Source organism: Erinaceus europaeus, chromosome 12, assembly GCF_950295315.1.
Source record: "Erinaceus europaeus chromosome 12, mEriEur2.1, whole genome shotgun sequence".
In the NCBI taxonomy this organism is placed as follows: domain Eukaryota; kingdom Metazoa; phylum Chordata; class Mammalia; order Eulipotyphla; family Erinaceidae; genus Erinaceus; species Erinaceus europaeus.
Window position 1 is genome coordinate 96,398,009 of NC_080173.1, and position 19,379 is coordinate 96,417,387.

Consider the following 19,379-nt stretch of genomic DNA (forward strand, 5'->3'; position numbering starts at 1 on the left):
TGTTGTCAAGGCTCAAGTCCTGTATTCTTCCTAGCTGGTCTCACTTTTGATGTGGCTGTCTATCCCTCATAGCAACAAGATAGCTGCCACAGCTCCAGGCATCACATGGGCTAAACATTAGGAATATTAATAAAAGGAAAGATGATGTTTCCTCTGGGTTTCTCTTAAGAAACTAGGAAACCTTGCCTAGAAGCCCCTAGCCAACTTCCCTGTGCACCTCATTGGCTAGCACTGGGTCACATGTCCACTCTAAGCCAACTGCTGGCAATCTGGGAAGGCACACTATGATTGGTTTAGGCTAATCAGGATTTACCCTTGAGCTATAGACAGGGGTCACCTTGGGTCTGGAAGTGGGAGAAATTCTCACAGACTTGGGTTTGGTTAGCAAGAAGGCAGGAAGTTATGGAGAAGAGGAGACAGTGTCTGCTGTAAGTCATGTCAGAGAAGCCTTAACCTGGGGCTGGGGGCGATGGGAGGCTGCTCCTGATTTAGTTGATCAGACATTTGTAAAGGAACTTGTTCTTTAACCATGTCATTCATTATGAGTTGGGTCCACGTAGTGTGTTTTATACATACAGTCTATTTTTATTCCTCTTACACAGGCAAAAAAAAAAAAAAAAAATGAGGCTCAGTGGAGCTAAGAGGACTGGAGTCACCAGGTAGTGAGCACAGGAGACAGGAGTCTCTTCCCAGCATCAGGTCTAAACCCTCAAGCACTGCCCATAGGAGCCTTGGGGCGTCTCACTTGTGACTGTTCACTCCGTGAAGATGGGAGTGTCACAGGTAGGCTCCCTTAAACCATGTTATAAAGTCCGTGCTCCAACATGGTCATAGTTATATGACCTGACGCTTGGCCCTTCTTGTTATTCTCTGACTCTGTTGCCCACAACAATCTTACGGTCAGGTCAGCCTCACTGGCTAGGTATCAGTCGAAGGCACAAGGCTTAGTAGAAGTTCTCTGCTCTGTCTGCTCTTGGCGAGCCCCCAGGTCACTTCCCACGGTCACCATGAAGAGAGCTCTTTGAAACTAACTTAATGGTCATAGGTCTCCCAGAGGAAGGCAGGCTTCCTTTGATCTGGGCCCCATGAGAACTGCTCTCAGCAATTGCTAGTCAACAGTGGAAATAAGGGGGGAGGAAAAGAATGGTCTGGATCTAGTTCTCCCACCTCATCATGCCCTGTCTGACCAGCCTGCCCACCCCGTGGCCCACTGTCTACAGAGTTGCTCACGAAGGAGGCTTGGAGGCTAGCCCTAACCCAAACTGTAACCCTAACCGTAACCCTAACCCTAACAGCATGCTCAGATGCTTCAGCCAGACTTCGACTGGTACAGATCTCAGAAGCTCCCTGGATTGGTGTGGCCAGGTCTGAGCCTCACCTCCACCCTTCCTCTTCGGGACCCCAGTCTTGACCCCTGTCCATTCCCTGTGAGAATCTCACACCACGGCAATGCTCAGCAACTGCCCACGGAGCTGAGTCTGTGCAGGTGTCTACAGGCCACACTGATGGTGCCTGTGAAGGTGAAGCCACACTTACAGGATAGGGGACGGTACCTCGTGATCCAAGAAGCACCAAAGCACTGGAGGGCAGAGGCTACCTCTTCGCCCGACTATGGCTGTCTTGCAAGGCTGCTCCAGCCCAGAAACTGCATCCAAGGCTGCCTGTGGGAGAGAGCTGAAGACCAGACCCAGGAACCCAAGGAGACTGTGTCATTTAAGTGGGTGGAGGGGGCCCTGGCCATAAGCAGCCTCTCAGGCAGCTGCCTGAGCCAAGGTAGAGAACCATGGGTGTAGGAGACCAGAAGGTGGGCACAGGGCCTCACCCTGCCCGGTAAGGCAGATGGGGCTCCCAGGGCAGAGGGATGTGGGCTGTTCCACCAGTTCTGTGACAGCTCCTGGTCCTAATCTGTGTGAGTGGCTAGTGACTAAGTCTGCAGCTTGCTCCAGAGAGGTGCCCAGGCCTCCTCAGCTGGCTGCCCCTCTGGTTGACATTTGCTCCTACATCTGGCCTGCTGATTGCTCCACTGCCAACCCACATTTCAGGACCAGCCTCCTGACTGCTCCTTCTCTGCCTGAGTCTGCTCCCCACACCTGAGCTGTGTTGTACCTGCTTGCAGGGGACTCACAGCCAATGGGGGAGAAGAAGTGGCAGCAGGGCAAAATCAGTTGTGAGCTGACTCTGCAAGGGGCAGACAGAGGACCATGAGCTACTACCTCTGGGAGAGGTCGGGGAAGCTGAAGCAGGACTCCTGCTCCACGCTGAGCTCTGATAGGCCCTCTCAGGGTCCCTGGCCATTCCTGTGCTTGTAGGCCTCCCCCAGGCAGGACTCTGGAGGCCCTCGGGCGGGGGTCACCCAGCCCACCTTCCTGCAGGCAAGCCACTGAGGGAGGACCTGGGCGGTGTGCTGGAGTGGGCTGGAGGAGAGGCTCCCCCCACATGGATCTAGCCCCAATCTGAGCTTAGGCAGCCTCCATCCAGCCTGTGCTGCTGTACCCATGGTCAGTGTTTCTTAGCAGCCGTGAGGCCTCAGGCTGGCCACTGCCCATGACCGAGGGCTTCACCTACCTGGTTCCCCATAGCCCCAAGTTCACTGGCACTGAGCGACTGCAGAGGGGTAGCAGGGAACCATCCCAGAGGCCATTAAGCTGGGTGATTTACATGGTTCTTGAGCCTGCGTCAGGGGAAGCATATTTCACAGGTGATTTCCAGACTGGTAGCATATGGAGGAGGCCATTACTCTAAAATGGAGCAGGATAGGAGCTCCCAGGGCCTCCAAGGGACCTGGAGCTTTGGACCTTAATGGCCTTGAGCTCGCTGCCAGCTGCCTGCTGGGGATCCTGGTCCAGGGGACCAAGGGTGAGGAGCTGGGGGTCATGAGGGAAGCCCTGTGTGATGGTGTTTGAGTCATTTGTTCCATGGTTTCCTCATCTTTAAAATGAGGTCAGGTATATTATATATATATATATATATATATATATATATATATATATATATATATATATATATATATATATATATGTATATAATAGTTGTGGGGGTGAAGTAAGCAGTCTTTTTTATTGTTGTAGTTATTATTGTTGATGTTGTCATTGTTGGATAGGACAGAGAGAAATGGAGAGAGGAGGGGAAGACAGAGAGGGAGAGAAAAAGATAGACACCTTCAGACCTGCTTCTCCACCTGTGAAGCGACTCCCCTACAGGTGAGGAGCCGGGGTCTTGAACTGGGATCCTTATGCCGGTCCTTTGTGCCACATGCGCTTAACCCACTGCACTAGTATGTGGTCTTTTTTTTGAACACCTGTTACATGTTAAGCCTTATCCTCAGGACACACTGTTCTAGAAATATCTATATCAAAAATGCCAAGAAGGGAGTAGGGCGGTAGCAGTAAGGCCCTGTTGCATCCCCAGCCAGGGTTCCCACAAGGACAAAGCACTCACTATTTTCTTGGCAATTTTTTAAAGTTTTTTTTTTTTAAAATATTTATCTATTCTCTTTTGCTGCCCTTGTTTCACTGTTGTAGTTTTGTTATTGTTGATGATGATGTTGTCATTGTTGTTGGATAGGACAGGGGAAGACAGAGGGGGGGAGAGAAAGACCCCTGCAGACCTGCTTCACCGCCTGTGAAGTGACTCCCCTGCAGGTGTCTAGTACTGTGCTGCCCCCACCCCCACCTCTCCCTCCTATGGGGCTGGTCCTCAGTGCTGCCTGCTTACCCCACTCCCGGGGCTGGAGGTCACAAACTGTAGGGCTGAAGTGCTGAAGTGCTGGCTGCCTGGCTAGGAGGCCTCAGAGCGGTCATTCCCAGAGGACTGAGCACATGAGGCTAGTCTGTACCACTTCTGCTCAGAGCTGCGCCGCTGAGCCAGACCATACAGGACGACCATGCTCACCCGCTTCTTTGGGTGAGAGAGAGAAAAGGGTCACAGGTGGATGAGAGTGGGGTTTTTTAAATGTTTTTTTAAAAGAAATTATTTTTAAATTTTTTCCCTTTTGTTGCCCTTGTTGTTTACCATTGTTGTTATTGTTGTTATTGCTGTCATCATTGTTGGATAGGACAGAGAGAAATGGAGAGAAGAAGGGAAGACAGAGAGGGGGAGAGAAAGACACCAGCAGACCTGCTTCACGGCCTGTGAAACGAACTTCCTGTAGGTGGGGAGCTGGGGGCTCGAACCGGGATCCTTAGGCCAGTCCTTGTGCTTTGCACCATGTGCACTTAACCTGCTGCACCACCGCCCAGCTCACGGATGAGAGTGTTTGACTTAAACAGCTGGAAGGACAGAGCTGTCGCCAGCTAGACTGGAGGAGACTGGAGAGGAGTGGATCCCTTGAGACCACCAGGAATGGACATGTTGGCACTGAGAGCCCTGTGGGTGCTGAGGACTAAGCAGAAGCCCTGCTCTGTGAAGCCACACTGCCTGTCTGCCTCCCCTCTCTGTCAGGAGCCCACCAGCCTCTCCCACCAAGCAGTGAGGCCGGGGTTTGCAGGAATAGGCGCTTTGGTGCCCCTGTGGGTGTTGATGGGCCATGACCGTGGGCAGAATTCACTGCTAGACCCTGGACTGGCGGTATTCTGTCTTGACTGCCCCTGGCCTCACCCCTCCGCTGGATCAGACCCTCCTTGTGCTCTCTTCCCCTCCATTCCACTCCCCAGCCAGGCTTCTGGACGGCCCTTCTTCCACTCTTCCGTCTGGAGCAGTTCAGATGTCTGCTCTGCTTGGGTTCCAGGTCTCCAGAACAGACCCACATCTGCCCTGTGCACTGCGGGATCCTTCCCCTGGGCGCACCCTGGAGCTGGCGTTGGCAGGTGCTCGGTAATCACCGGAGTGAGTGAGTGAGTGAGTGAGTGAGTGAGTGAGCAAGCAAATAAATGAGAGGAGTGAGCTAGCCAGGGGTTCACAGAAGGCTGGACACACCTGCAGAGGGTCTCGTCAGGTACAGGTCTTGTTGCGTTGGCTGGGCTGCTTCCCCCTCCGACTACTGTACATACCGGCCAGTGGCTCCTTTTGGTCTCATCGCCAAGCCAGGTCTCCTCAGAAGGAGGCGGGGTGGCAGGGTGACACCTGAAGCCCCTCTGACTGCAGATGGGTCACCCCTCAACTGGCCTGCGCCTAGCCAAGGGTGTTGTGTGGCTCCCGTGGACACCACCTGCTAACCACCTGGGACATAGTAGGTGCTCCTTTCCTTGGCGTCCTGTCACCTGCTGAAGTTTGGACCCCCCCTTTCTTAAGCTCCGTCCCCCAGCTTCCCACCCACCATGAAGGGGAGTTGGCAGGGTAGGCACAAGCTGGTGGGGAAAGGATGCTCAGGTCAGTCTGTCAAGCATTTCCAAAGCCAGAGGGCAGAGCAACAGACTCTGACGGGTTGAATTGCCAAGTCTTTGCTCCACCTGTCTTCTACACCTGCGTGTCCTCAGTGAGGACCTGCCCTTTTCCACAGCAGGAGTCTCTGAGTGGAGGGGCTCGCTCTTCTCTTCAAGACAGGAAGCCATGTTGAGGACTCACAGAGAGGACATCTATTTGTGGCTCAGTGAGGAGTTGACTCATTCTAGGGGGTGGGGAGGCCATGCGGAAGGGGAGATGGGGATGTGTGAATCACAGATCTGACCAGCGTGCTTGGTGTCCTGTGGACAGGGCCTGTCTTCCCACTTCCAGTTAGCTTTTGGCTACTGGTGTGGGGCAGGAATGTTCACCTGGAGCACGTGTCCCCTCCTAGACTCACCTGGCCACCCTCTCCAAGAACCTGAGCCCTGACAGTTACCTCCTGAGACCAGCCTGGGCATGGCTGCCCATCCTACACCTGGCTGGGCACACCTAGGCCACAGCAGTATGTGCACCAGCCTGTCCCACTGAATCTCAGTTTATCCATTTGTCTCATGGCCCAGGCTGAGGTTGCTGTGTCTCTGTTGTGGCTGTCCACCTGGGGATGTGCTACAGACAAGAGGAGGGGCCGCAGACCTCTGACTGAGCTGTGTCACTGACTGGACAGGTGGCTACAGGCCTGGGGGACATTTGGCAGGTCCAGGGCAGAGTAGTTGGCAGAAACGTGGTGTCCTGGACCAGGGTCCTTTACTCTGCTTTCAGCTAGCTCCCACACTTCCTGCTCATTGCTAAGTCCAGTAGACTGCTGGTCGGGAAACTCAGTGACCCTGGATGTTGGCATCTCAGTGACCCAGGAGCCTTGGCCACCAGGGGAGAGGAGACAGATAGATGGTCATGCTGCATTTGGGACACTGTGGATTCTCTTAAAGGGGAAACTGAGGCACAGAGAGGGGAGTGAGTGTGCATGCCAGAAGCCCGTGGATTCCAGCGCCAGGAGTCAGCATCTAAGTGTGTTGGGCTGCATGGAGGTGCTGGGCCTGCCAGTGTGGGAACAGAGTGGCAGAGACAGGACGAGTACAGCCCGGAACTGGAGCCCTCCTCTTCTGCACTTCCTGCTCTCTTCCTGGAAGAAGTGGCTGCAGGAGCACTGTGCCTGTCTGGGAAAGTCATGAATTATGCATGAAGCCACAGGCCTGGGCAGGCCCTTCATAAATGAACTTTAATAATTCATGGTAGAGAAGCCAGGGAGAGGGAGGGCCTTGGGGAGGGGCATCTTCAGGGCAGCCACTGCATTTTGCTGCCCCTTTGCAGGCTTCCCCTGGCCAGCCCACCCCCCTGCTCCTGGGCCAGCCACGTATAGACTGAAGCAGGAGGACAGGGAAGGCTCCCCAACTTGAGGGGGGCAGTGTGTTCAGCCAAGGTCTTGCTCTTCCAGTCTGGAAAGCAAGAGCCTCCTCCCTGGGTTCTGCTGACACCTAGGGCACACCAGCAAGGGAGAGGGAGGGTTGTGGAAACTGAGGCTCCAGCAGTGACCCCAGGATGACACGTGGAGACCAGTTGCTGCCAGGTGCAGCTTAGACTTGGGGGGAAGGTGGCTTCATATAACAGGGAGACTTGAAGGAGGTGAGAGAAGGGCCATAGGAATTTCTGGGGAGTACCTGGTCCAGCCAGAGGGAAAGTAGCGCAATGGGTTAAGCTCAGGTGGCATGAAGTGCAAGGACTGGCGTGAGGTTCCCCTGGCTCTGCACCTCACCTTCAGGGAGGTTACTCCACAAGCGGAGAAGCAGGTCTGCAGGTGTCTGTCTGTCTTTCTCTCCTCTCTGTCTTCTCCTCCTCTTTCCATTTCTCTCTGTCCTATCCAACAACAATAACATCAATAACAACAACAATAATGATAACCACAATAACATTAAACAACAAGGGCAACAAAAAGGGGGGGAAGCCTCCAGGAGAAGTGGAGTCGTGGTGCAGGCACCGAGCCCCAGCAATAATCCTGGAGGCAAAAAAAAAAAAAAAAAGACAACTAGGTGTGGGGCACAGAACAGGGCCTGGTTCAGCAGGGCCTAGAGGGGAGACTGCCCAGGGTCCCTCCCAGCCATCAAGCCTGCCAAGACTTCCAGCCTGGGTGTGGGGCCTCAGTTCCTAGCCCCCCATTATTTCCCTCCTGCTCCACACTTTAGTCCTTTCCCATTGGTGCCTTTACCACCCCCCATACTGTGGGGGCCACTAGGGCAGAACTTAGGGATCCCCCCTTAGGGAGTGCTCCCTGCTGCTGGGAAATAGACCGGCATTGGATGGGGGAGGGGTCTGCTCAGTGACCTGGGGCTGTGAGTTGCTTCAGCTCACTGTTTCTTTTCCATTTTCCTTTGTGACACTGCAAGGGGGGGGGGGGTTATACTAAGGGCCTCGCACATGTGTGTGATCACCCTGATTCAGTTTTTATTATGATGCATACATGCAAATATATGTATGTGTGTGCATGTATATATATATACCTATGTATGGGGGGGGGAGAGAAAGGAAGGGGCTGGGCAGTGGTGCGTAGTACCATGCACAAGGACCCAGGTCAAGGTCAAGGACCCCACCTGCAGCGGGATGCTTCCTAAGCAGTGAAGCTGGCATGCAGGTTTCTGTCTTCTTTATCTCCCTTTCTATCATCCCCCTCTTCTCTCAATTGCTCTCTGTCCTATTGAACAAAATAGAGGAGGGGGGGAGGAAAAAAGAAAAAAAATGGCCTCTGGGAGCGGTGGATTCCTAGTATAGGCACTGAGCCCCAGTTGTGATCCTGGAGACAGACAGACAGACACACAGAGAGAGAGAGAGTGACAGACAGACAGACAGACAGACAGACCAGTATACCACTCTACCACCCATGGTGCTCCCTCTGGTGCTATCCATCATGCTCCCATGTGGAGCTGGAGAATGAGCCTAGGACTAAAGCATGCACTCTGCCTGCTGAGCCAACCCTGGACTTCATTATAGCTTCTATTATTATTACTATTATTATTATTATTATTTGCCTCCAGGGTTGTTATTGGGGCTTGGTGTGTGCACTAGGAATCTACTGCTTCTGGCAGCCATTTTTCCATTTTTTATTGGTAGCACAGAAAGAAATGGAGAGAGGAGGAGGAGATAGAGAGGGAGAGAGAAAGACGGACACCTGCAGACCTGCTTCACTGCTTGTGAAGCGACTCCCCTGCAGGTGGGGAGTTGGTGGATCGAACTGGGATCCTCGCACAGGTCCTTATGCTTTGCACTACGTGCATTTAACCCCGTGCGCCACCACCTGGCCCCCTCCCATTCACTTTCTTTTTAAAAATATTTTTATTTATTATTGAATAGAGACCGAGGGAAGTTGAGAGGGGAGGGGGTGATAGAGAGGAAGAGAGACACTGAGACACCTGCAGCCCTGCTTCACTTGTGAAGTTTTCCCCTTAAGGTGGGGACTGGGGGCTTGAACCTGGGTCCTTGTGCACTTAATCAGGTGCACCACCGCCTGGCCCCTCCCATTCACTTTCTAGACGAGTTATCCTGGGAGGATCTCAAGGACCTAGGGCACACAGCTGACCATGAAAAGAGAAATCAGGCTCAGTTGGACCTGCCATGCTGCCCTCCTGACACCACTGGGAAACCCTTCTTAGCCCACACGTTCTCCCTGGCTACTGGTGCCCCCTGCGGACCCCAGATCCTGCACTGATGAGGGACTGAGGCAACATGTGGCATTTTCTGTGTGACCCTGGAAATTCTCTGTCCCTCACTGGGCCAGCGGGACTGCCTGACTCACCCAGCCCTGGGCGTTGCTGCTCCCTGACTCCTGACTCCATCAGCTTGGTCATCTCCCTCCTGCTCATCAGCCTGTTAGGGGCAAGTGGAAGCTGGACCCTGTACCCTAGTTAGAGCCAATGGTGGTCCACCGTTAGTCTGAGGAGGAGGCACAGTCTTGCTGCCTCCCAGCTCAGAGCCCACGAGACAGAAATGGCTCCCCCCAAGAAAGGGAAGGGCTGGCCCATAATTGACAACCTCATTTAGGAATGATGTTTTTTTTGGGGGGTCAGGGTCTCAAGACACTAATGTAGCCCAGTCGATGGATTTGGACTAGTTCAGGTTCTGGCAACACTGACCCCTCCCCAGCTCACAGGACCTCTGGGGCTCCTATGAGAAGGAGGCTGCCTTCACCCCTGTGTATGTGGGAAGGGGGTGTGCTCCTGGGGGTCTTGTCACACTAGCAGAGGAGAGCTGAGCCTTTTGAGTCCACCCCTCAGTCCGTCTGTTGTGCTGTGGTGGCTGGCGGGCTGGGAGCTTTAATCCAACAGGAACCCGCTGTGCCAACTGCTTCCCTCACCCCCGCCTGCCCCCTCCTCCACCCCTCCCTGCACCCCTGTGGTCTGCACAGGGCAAAGCCTGCCTTAGTGTGTCCCACCTCCATGGCCTGGTCCCACTAGCCCCTCGGCAGTGAATGACCTTGGCTAGACATTTGCCTTTAGTCAGTACTGGGGGCCTTGGGTGCTGGAGTCTGAACATGGACCGCTAAAAGATGTGATTCTTCTCTCCTGAGTGGGCAAGCAGGAGGCTGCTGTACTCACAGGAGGCCCTGCCCTGTGTCAGGGTCTGGGGGTGGGGGCTGCAGCCCTGTTGGAGCCCAGCTCCCCACGCACTGAGTCTCAGGTTTGGGGAAGGAGGTCACCCCCCCCCCACACACACACACACACACCAGGCCTGGATAGACTGTGCACACGTGGACCACACACTGTTGCTGGCTTCCCTTCTGAGGGGCAGTGCCCTCCACCAACCTCCTCTTGGGGGTCCCAGGAGGTGGGCAGGGCATGAGCTCCAGTTCCGTTTCCCAGACAGAAGAGCTGAAATCTAAGAGAGCATATCTGGTTCACTCGGGCAGAGAGGCCCAGGCAGAGAAACACATCTACCAGGTCAGGGAAAAGGCCTGGAGGGCAGCACCCTGCTTGCTGCTGTTTGTGGCTGAGCTGGGGGTGGGGTTGGGGTGAAGACCACATGCCTCACACCTAGCTTTGCCGGGACCACAGTTGCTCTCTGAGCTCTGGGTGGCTGCTGGGGGAAGCCCAGACTCTCCACACAGGAATGGGGATCAGCCCTCTTGCCTGCCATCTCCCCCAGGGCAGGGCAGGGCAGGGCAGGGGCAGGGCAGCTCAGCACGGAGGTCTTCTAGCCCAACTCTCTGCGTCTCTTCATCTCTTTCTCCCGCACTACAGCCCTCCCACCTGAGCTTTCCTTTGCCTTCAGAACACTGTGCAGGCACCAAGGTGGGAGGTGGCAGGCCAGCTGAAATATAATCAGAATAATTAAGTAGCACTTTATTTTAAATCACTGCCTCCCCCAGAGCCAGGGGAATGATTATTCCAGCCTGTCACGAGAGAAGCGAGAGACCTGAGGGCCCCCACCGCTGCCGAGTTTGACTCACCCAGCGCCCTTGACAGCAAGTGGCCTCTGCCGTGTGGCTCCCCCACACCCCTCACCTGCCCCAGCAGCCTCGTTCTGGCCTGTCACCCCCGTAAACAGCGTAAACAGCGGCACCCAGGCGCTGGCTGCCCTGCTGAGCGGAGGGCAGGGCTAGAGGCTGCTCCAAGGCCCTGTGGAGTAGGCTCATCCGGAAGGATTCCCAGGAGGAGAAAGCAGAGGTGAAGGCTCCTCAGACGCTCGACCCTCATCCCTGGCGGGGCTGTGGCCTCTCCCTGGCCTTGAACGAAGCCTCCCCCACCCTCCTGCCCCTCTACAGGGTCCAGCCGCCCACCCCTGCTCGTGCCCTCTGAGGGTGAGCCTGCAGTGTCACCTGTCTCTGGGTTTTTGATTTGTTTAATTATAGATGAGTTTTCTGCATAATTTATTCCAAAAGCCTGGATTATACTGTACAATTAAATCACATTCTGATCAACAACTTCATGTATAAAATTAACAACTGGCAACAGTTTAATCTATGCTGCTGCATCTGCACAGAGACACTTCCCCGGCCCCCACCCCTCTCTCCCCAACCCCCCTTTTGCCCACCCCTCCACTTCCCTGCCCTCCTGCTCTCCTCCTCACCAGCTGCTGGCCCACCCTCCACTATGAGACCTGCGTAGCTGACCTCACTCTGGGGATTCCCCCCCCCCCCCAGTGCTTTGCCCTTTGGCCAGAGCCTCTGCAGCCTCCTGCTTGAGCTCTAGATGACCTCTCTGCCAGCAAGGCACCTTGGCACCAACCCCTGGCCCTACACCTGGGTGCTCTTGCTGCTCTGCCCTCCATGCCCCTCTTGATGGTGAAATGGACCTGGGGGACCAAGGCCCAGGGTCCCACAGCGCCTGGTGTCACATTTCTGCTGGACTGTGCCCAGGCTGCCAGTTCTGGGACACCTCACCTCTGCCCTGTGCCTCAGCACTCCCGGCCTCTCAGCCTATGGAGCAGGAGTGTGAAGGGGCCATGAAGGGAATCCTTGGAAGATCTCCAGGGGTGGGGTGGGGGTGGGGGGCTGTCCTGGATAGGCTTGGAAATCCCCAGAGGACAGCCCGGTAATGATACTGCTCCTCAGGGGCTCCCCAAGACTGACAATTGGCACTACTCACTGGTCAGCTCTACTCCCACTGGCAGACTGCTGGGATTTTGAGGGGACAGATTTCTCCGAGGTCACCCAGCTGGCAGAGGTGACCTCTCTCTGAGGCTATCCAGAGACTGTCCAGGAAGGGGATGGGCAGGCTCAGAGCTGACAGTCAGGAAACCAGGTTTGGCTTCACTCTCTGGCTCCCTCACAGCCACCCTGCCAGGGCCTTCCACTTTCCCACTTGAGAAATGCAGCTTCATGGAGGACTGGGTGAGGCAGGCTCTGCCACCCACACCAGTCTTCGTCCTGCTGCCTGCAGCCCCTGGCTGCACGTGCCTCCTCCCAGACTTGCTCCTCAGCGCCTGGCTAATTTGGTGCTCAGAGACACTTAGAGATGTGGGGTGTCAGTGCGTGGGTGCACCCTGCTCAGGGAGCACCCTGCAGGCAGCACTGACCAGGGAGGCATGGACGGAGGTCAGCTTGCCTTTGACTCCGTGTGGCTGTGCCGGCCCCCACCCCTGGAGAGCCCCAAGCACATCTGCTGGAGGGATGTAACTGTGCCCATTGGGTTTAGCCTTGGCTGGGTGAGCTTCTCAGGCCCCAGGGCAGGAATGCTCCAGGTGCTTTGCTGATTCCTGGCCTGGACCCCCTGAGCTACTACCCCTTGGAGTCAGCAGTGGGACACCAAGCAAACCCTGGAATGAAGCCACTGAATTAGGTCTCTGTGATGATGAAGTAATTGGCCTGTCTTGTTCTTTTTAACTCTTGGACTCACGTGTTACCCTCCTAGGTGGGCTTTATGTAGGTGAGAAGTCAGTCTTTACCTTGGCATTGTGCTAGTAGGCAGTGCAGCTGGGTTCTGGCCATCATGTCCAGCGTCCTGGACAAGGACTAAGCCGCCCCTCGATTCCAGGAGGGTGTGTGTTCTAGGTGGACCAGTCCCTGCAACCCTCAACAGAGCCTAGAGCAGTTTAATCTGGGGTGGGAGTGGGGTGTGTGTTTGTGTGTTTGTGTGTGTGTGTGTGTGTGTGTGTGTGTGTGTGTTGTGTAGGGGGGCACAGGAAAAGGAAGGCAGAGAGAGTGCAAGTCTTAGAAAAATTGAACTTTTCCTGGGACTTGATGAGATGGTAGAGATAATACAATATATTATTATAATAAAGTAAAAATGTGGCATCTGTGTCAGTTCTCCCAATTACTGCTCTTTTACTTCTCGTCAGAAGAGAGACAACAGCCTGAGGCCAAGCCAGCGTTGTCTGGGCACATATGTGCACTTCCTGGTCGGGGGAGCATTGCTGGCTTCTGTCATATGGATATTCCCGCTGTGACCCATCTTGGGTTCCCATGGGGGGCTCTAAGTGGGGAAAGGGTGCACATTGCCAGCTCCTGCTGACTCAGACGCACTCCTGCCCCACTTGGTGTTCACTGCTTCTTGGCTGGGGGGTGGGGGGGGGTGGCCTTGACCTCGATGCCTCAGATTCACTGCATGAATGGGGGCTGGGATGTTCACTTCTCTGTGAAGGCATAAGGAGAGAGCAGGTGAATGCTGGCACCACCCTTTGTAGGGACCCTATATATCTTGAACAGTGAGTGGCTGGGGGTCACAGCTAGAGCAGAACTAGAGATCCCAGGGCTGGGGAGACAGCATAATGGTTCTTGAGATGACTTTCATGCCTAAGGCTCTGAGCTCCCAGGTTCAATTCCAGGCGCCATTGTAAGCCAAAGCTGAACAGTGTTCTGGTCTTTCTCTCTGGATCTCCCTCCACCTATCCCTTCATTAAAATAAAACATTAGAAAAAAGAGCTGAAGATCCCCTTGGAGACCATCTCCTCGACTGTGTCTGTCCAAGTGCCACCTGTCTAGCCAGCATCAGGATGGTGCAACTGCCCATCTCAGCATCACCTCTATCCCCACCCAAATTACAGCTTAGGAGCACAAAACAGCCCCCTGCCACCCTGTCCGTTCAGAGCCAGGGCCAAGTCACCTGTGCCTGACTGAGTGGATAGGAGCCGGGTGCCCACTGACCCTCCACTCTCCTTAGGACCTTGTCCTCCTCCAGCTGGGGGCTGTGGCTTCACTGCCCTGCATAGGCTGACCTCTGCCTGGGCTTGGGGTTAGCTTTTGCCCTGTGGTGGGGAGCGGAAGGGTGCCTCAGGCTAAGTCTCAACTGCCAACAGGGCAAAGCTAATACCTCTTTCTTTTGATGTTGCTTTTTCTATAGTGGTCCTGACATTCAGCTTAGCAAATTGCAATTAATGATCCACCCGCCTCCTGCTCAGAGTTCCCATGCCAACCGGCCGGGCACACAATGGCATGGACCCAGCCCCCCAGTCTGTCCAAGTGCCTGAGGATAAATGTGGGACAGGGAGCTAGGGTAGGGGCATGGTCTGTACTACCCCTGGGAGCAAGGGGGAGGGGATCCTGCCCCACAGGGAACACAAGGAAGCTAGGGAGGTAGGAAGCCCAGAGCCCGCAATGCCAGCGCCGGATTTGATCTTCCAGATCCTTGGTTTCTCTCCAGCGGCTGGAAGTCTGCATCTCCCACCCCTTCCTTGCCCTTGCAAAAGCCCCGTTCTGTGCCAGCTGGGAAGTTGAGAGGACTTTTCAGTTACATGAAGGCAGAGGGTCTTGGTCATAGCAGAGTGCCCTTAGCACATGAAGAAGCTCTCTAGGGGCCAGGGGGGTGGCACACCTGATTGAGCATACATATTGCAATGCTCGAGGACCAGGGTTCAAGCCCCCAGTCCCCATCTGCAAGCGTCTGCAAGTGTCTCTCTGTCTCTCCCTCCCTCCTACCCTCTCTATTTCTCTCCATCCCTAGAAGCTCTCTGGCCCACCACTGACAAGTGCTTGTATGATTTTAGTCACATGACTGAAGGGAGGGGGGCACAGTCTAGAACCCAGCTAATCCCTCTCCCACCAACCCCATTCCTGTTCGTGACCACAAAACCCTGCGAATTCTTGTCCCCTGTCCACGTACATGGACCCCCGGACAGCATGCTTGACCAGCTGTTCTCCTGCGGCCTGGCCCTAAATTACCCCCTTGGCAGATTACACTGAGATGAGTTACATCGAGCTCAGGCTGACTTCAGTGTGGAGACCTGCTGAGGCTGGTGTGCAGCTGGAGGATCGGGGCTGAAGGAGTGGGAGGATCTGAACCAGGCCCTTCGGTAGGGCCGCCCGCCCTGGGTAGCCGATGATAAGCCACTGATAAAGCGTCTGTTTCCCAGGGTATGGAAAGTAAGGGCCAGCTGAGCTGAAAGTACTTTCCACTGCTCAGGTGAGGCCCAGAGGCCCGCCTAGAGTCACACAGTACTTGGTAGTGGCGGCAGTGGCCCAGGTCCCCACCCTGGTATCAGGTCCCACCCAGCCTTGGGGACAGAAGGCCCTGAGGTCCCACAGCCCCACCTGTATCACTCACACTGCCCTCCTCCCTGGCACTTAGCGTCCCCATGTTCAGAGCAGCAGCATGAAAGGCTGGCTCTTCACACTGAAAAAAAAAACAGCCTCCCTGCAGGCTTCTTGGAGCTGACGGACTCCCTCGGTGCATTTCCGCTGCCGTCCTCTCTCCTCCGGGCTGCCCGGCAGTGTGCAGGTCACCAGGTCTGCTCCTCAAAGGGAATCACGGGTACACTCTGGCTCCCAGCCTCAGCTTCACCTTGAGTGAAAATTGGGTTCTTGATGGGGTGGCTGCTCTACTCAAGCCCTGGGCGGCCGGAGCTGGGCTGTTCTGGCTCCAGCACTGCCGCCCTGACTCCTCTTCCTCTCCGCCTGCAGGATGCAGCACTGGGCCCGGCGCCTGGAGCAGGAGATCGATGGCGTGATGCGCATCTTCGGTGGCGTCCAGCAACTCCGGGAGGTAAGCCGCTGCTCCTTGCGTTGTCTTCAGGGGCCTTCTTCTGGGCCTGAGGGACAGGCTTCAGCAACACTGAGTGAGGGGTGCCAGGAGAGAGCTCACCTTATAGCGCAAGCACCTTGCTTCGTGCAAGGCCCTGGGTTTAAGCCCTGGCACCACACAGGAGCACTGCAGCACTCAAGGAAGCTCCGTAGATCGTGGAGCAGTGCAGTCATGTACCTTCCTTTCTAATAGAAAGAATGAAAAAGCTTGGTCTGGGAGTAGTGGTATATGCATGAAGGCCCAGTGCCTCCAGAAGCGATCACGAAATAATAAATGAGGGACCAGGCAGTGGTGCACCTGGTTGAGCCTGCACTTTGCCAAGCACAAGGGCCTGGGTTTGAGCCCCCAGTCGCCACCTTCAGGGAGGATGCTTCACAAGTGGCGAAGCAGGTCTGCAGGTATCTCTCTTTCTCTCTCCCTCCCTCCTTCTCTCCCTCTTCCCTCTCAGTTTCTCTCTGTCCTATGAAATATAATAGGGGGGAAAAAAAAGAAGGAAAAAATGGCTGCGGGGAGTGGTGGATTCATAGTGCTGGCACGGAGCAATAAATATAAATAAATACAAATAAGATATGAAAAAAAAGGGAGTGAGAGCGGCCAGGCAGTGGTACAGCTGGTTAAGCGCTCATATTATAGTGTGCAAGGACCCAGGTTCAAGCCCCTGGTCCCACCTGCATGGGGAAAGCTTCCCGAGTGGGGAAGCAGGGCTGCAGGTGTCTCTGTGTCTCTCTCCCTCTCTATCTCCCTCTCTACTCTCAACTTCTCTGTCTCTATCCAGTAATAAAGAAAAATATTTTTTAAAAACTAACAACAACAAAAAAAGAGGGAATGAGAAAATCAGTATTGGGAGGACACAGGTAATGGTACACCCAGTTAAGTATACACAGTACTAAGCTCAAAGACCCGGGTTCAAGCCCCTGGCCCCCACATGCAGGGGGAAAGCTTCACAAGCAGTGAAGCAGGTTTGCCCATGTCTATCTTTCTCTCCCCTTCTCAGTCTCCCCCACCCTTCTCAATTTCTCTCTGTCCTATTTAATAAAATGGAAAAATGGCCTCCAGGAGCAGTGCCAGCACTGAACCCCAGTGATAACCCTGGAGAAAAAAAAAGTCACTATTGAAATCCCACTGCCTTGAGACACTGCTAGGTCCATTGACAGGTGGGGAAAAAATTAGAACAGCAGCCAGGTTGGGGGGCCTCTGCCTGTCCTCAGGGCGACTGTTGAATCAGTAGCCAGTTGGCTCTGATGTCAGGGCATCACGCCTTCCAGGCTTGATGGTCCAGGGTGAGGTCTGTGTTTGAGGTACCATCTGGGGCAGGAGCCCGTTGCAGGAGGGACCAGTGGACGGACAAGAACCGAAGGAGCATCCGCGTGACGCAGGGGTGGCTGGACCATAGCAGCACAAAGAGCAGAGCCGCCGCTCAGGGTGCTAGAACTCAGACCAAGTTGAAAACCTCCAAGTGGCAAGATGAGGGATCGGAGGGCAGGAGGGGTGATTGATTAAATACGAGCCGCCACATTCATCCTGGGAGATTATGTTAATATTTGAAATAGTGATGTGAAGACCAGGCCATCCGTCACCCCCAGAAGGCTGCAAAATGTGTTGTTGTCAGGCCGCAAACTCCTGCGCCATTGCTCTCTAAGTGGGAACACAGAGCCCTGATTTGAGGTGGTTGGTGTGGGACTCCCACAGAACCTGTGGGATTTGAGGAGCTGATAATGGGAGCCCAGGCCAGCAGGTGTGGGCCAGCACAGAGCAAGGGATTGATGGGCTTGATGGAGGCGTCAGCCCAGGGACAGTGGAGTAACAGTTACTGTCTGTGGTTTGGATTGGGACTCTGTGTTCCAGTTGTTGCCCTCAGTGAGGGCATTAGTATCAACTAGAACCTCTCGGGGCAGGTACTGGAGGGTGATTTTTATTTATTTATTTATTTTCCCTTTTGTTGCCCTTGATTTTTATTGTTGTAGTTATTATTGTTGTTGTTGATGTCGTCGTCGTAGATAGGACAGAGAGAAATGGAGAGAGGAGGGAATGACAGAGGGGGAGAGAAAGATAGACACCTGCAGACTTGCTTCACCACTTGTGAAGCCAGGGACTTGAACCGGGATCCTTACGCCGGTCCTTGCACTTTGCGCACCTGCGCTTAACCCGCTACGCTACTGCCGGACTCCCTGGAGGGTGATTATTATTCTCAGTCCCTACCCTGTGCTCAGCTTACAGCAGGTGTCCAGCTTACACAGGGGGCCAGTGAGAGTGTTAATTTGACCGTGGAGGTAAGGCCTCGAGCACGGGGTGGGGCTGATCAGGGGGAGGAACATGGCAAGAAAGGGAAGTGCAGGTCTGGTGGGATGAACCACCCATTTGATGGGTGTTATCGCAGTGACCCAGCCTCTCTGTGCCTCTCTCCCCTGGTTGCTGGGCTTGAATCACAGTCACCCCCATCCCACTCTCTTCCTGTGAATGTGAAATGACTCAGCCAAGCTTGGAGGCCAGCAGGGCTTTCCAGAGAAGGCACTGTAGGAGAAGCTGTTCCGGAACAGAAGTCAGTTAATGCTCTAGAATAGCACCCAGCAGTGACTAGGTTCTGAGTGCCTGTGCCAAGTGCGGCCGGGTGGATGGACCTTTCCGAGGTGCCATGGGGCCGAAGGCGTAGCCTGTATCACACGGGCGCCCGGGTATCCAGGGAGGAAGGGAGACAATTCCCGGCCTTTTGGGAATGCCAGGCAGGAGAGATGACCTTTAGTGGAGGTGTCCACTAATGAATCTTCCATGCTTTGAGTCCTCTGCCCAACGAAGTTTATTTTATAGTCCCGGGCAACTCAGACCCTACTAGTTTGTCAGTGGAAAGCTTTTCGTGGGGCTGGGGAGACAGCTTAATGGTTATGGCAAAAAGACTTCCAGGCCTGGGGCTGGGTGATTGCACACCTGGTTAAGCACACATGTTACAGTGCACAGGTTCAAGCCCCCAGTTTCCACCTTTAGGGGAAAAGCTTTACAAGTGGTGAAGCAGGGCTGCAGGTGTCTCTCCGTCTCTCTATCTCCCACTTCCCTCTCAGTTTCTGACTGTCTCTATCCACTAAATAAATAAAGATAATTAAAGAATTAAAAAAAAAAAACAGCTTTCATGCCTGAGGCACCAAAGGTTCAGTCCCTATCACTACATAGGCCAGAGCTGAGCAGGCCTCTGGTTAAAAAATAATAAATTAATTAACTAAAGGAAAACTTTTTGCATGTGCTTCTCATGCCTGAGGCTCAGGCTCCTTGGATGGCAAGGACCAGCTGTGCAATCCTGTGCCCCTACTGTGTGCTCCTGGCACACAGTGCTCCGAAGGTGGTAAGAATGGGAGCAGACAGGCCGGTGCAGGTGGCAGCACTTGGCCTAGAAGTCAGACTTGGGCTTCCTTCACTGGCCGTTTGCATGCCTAGGCTGTGCTGTGGTCTTCAGAGGCCCCCACCCCCAAGTCTCCAGAGTCACACAGCTGAGCTGGGGCAGAGCTGGGGCTTGGACCTGGGACTTCTGTCCCAGAGAGCTGTTCCTCCTGTACCTCAGTTTCCCCCTGTTGGAAGGGTGGGGATGGTGAGCCTGGGGATGGAGAGTGGGCTGAAACAGAGGCCAGACTT

The 19,379-nt window shown here is 54.5% G+C and overlaps 1 protein-coding gene across 11 annotated transcripts in view; it reads left to right on the forward strand.

Moving 5' to 3' along the window:
* CACNA2D2 (calcium voltage-gated channel auxiliary subunit alpha2delta 2) overlaps positions 1–19,379 on the forward strand; it is a 168,417-nt gene that overhangs the window by 12,373 nt on the left and 136,665 nt on the right. For all 11 annotated transcript variants that reach the window (XM_060204606.1, XM_060204604.1, XM_060204605.1 and 8 more), the window contains exon 2: positions 15,641–15,722. In XM_060204606.1, coding sequence (XP_060060589.1) covers positions 15,641–15,722 — 82 coding nt within the window. The remainder of the gene's footprint in view (positions 1–15,640; positions 15,723–19,379) is intronic.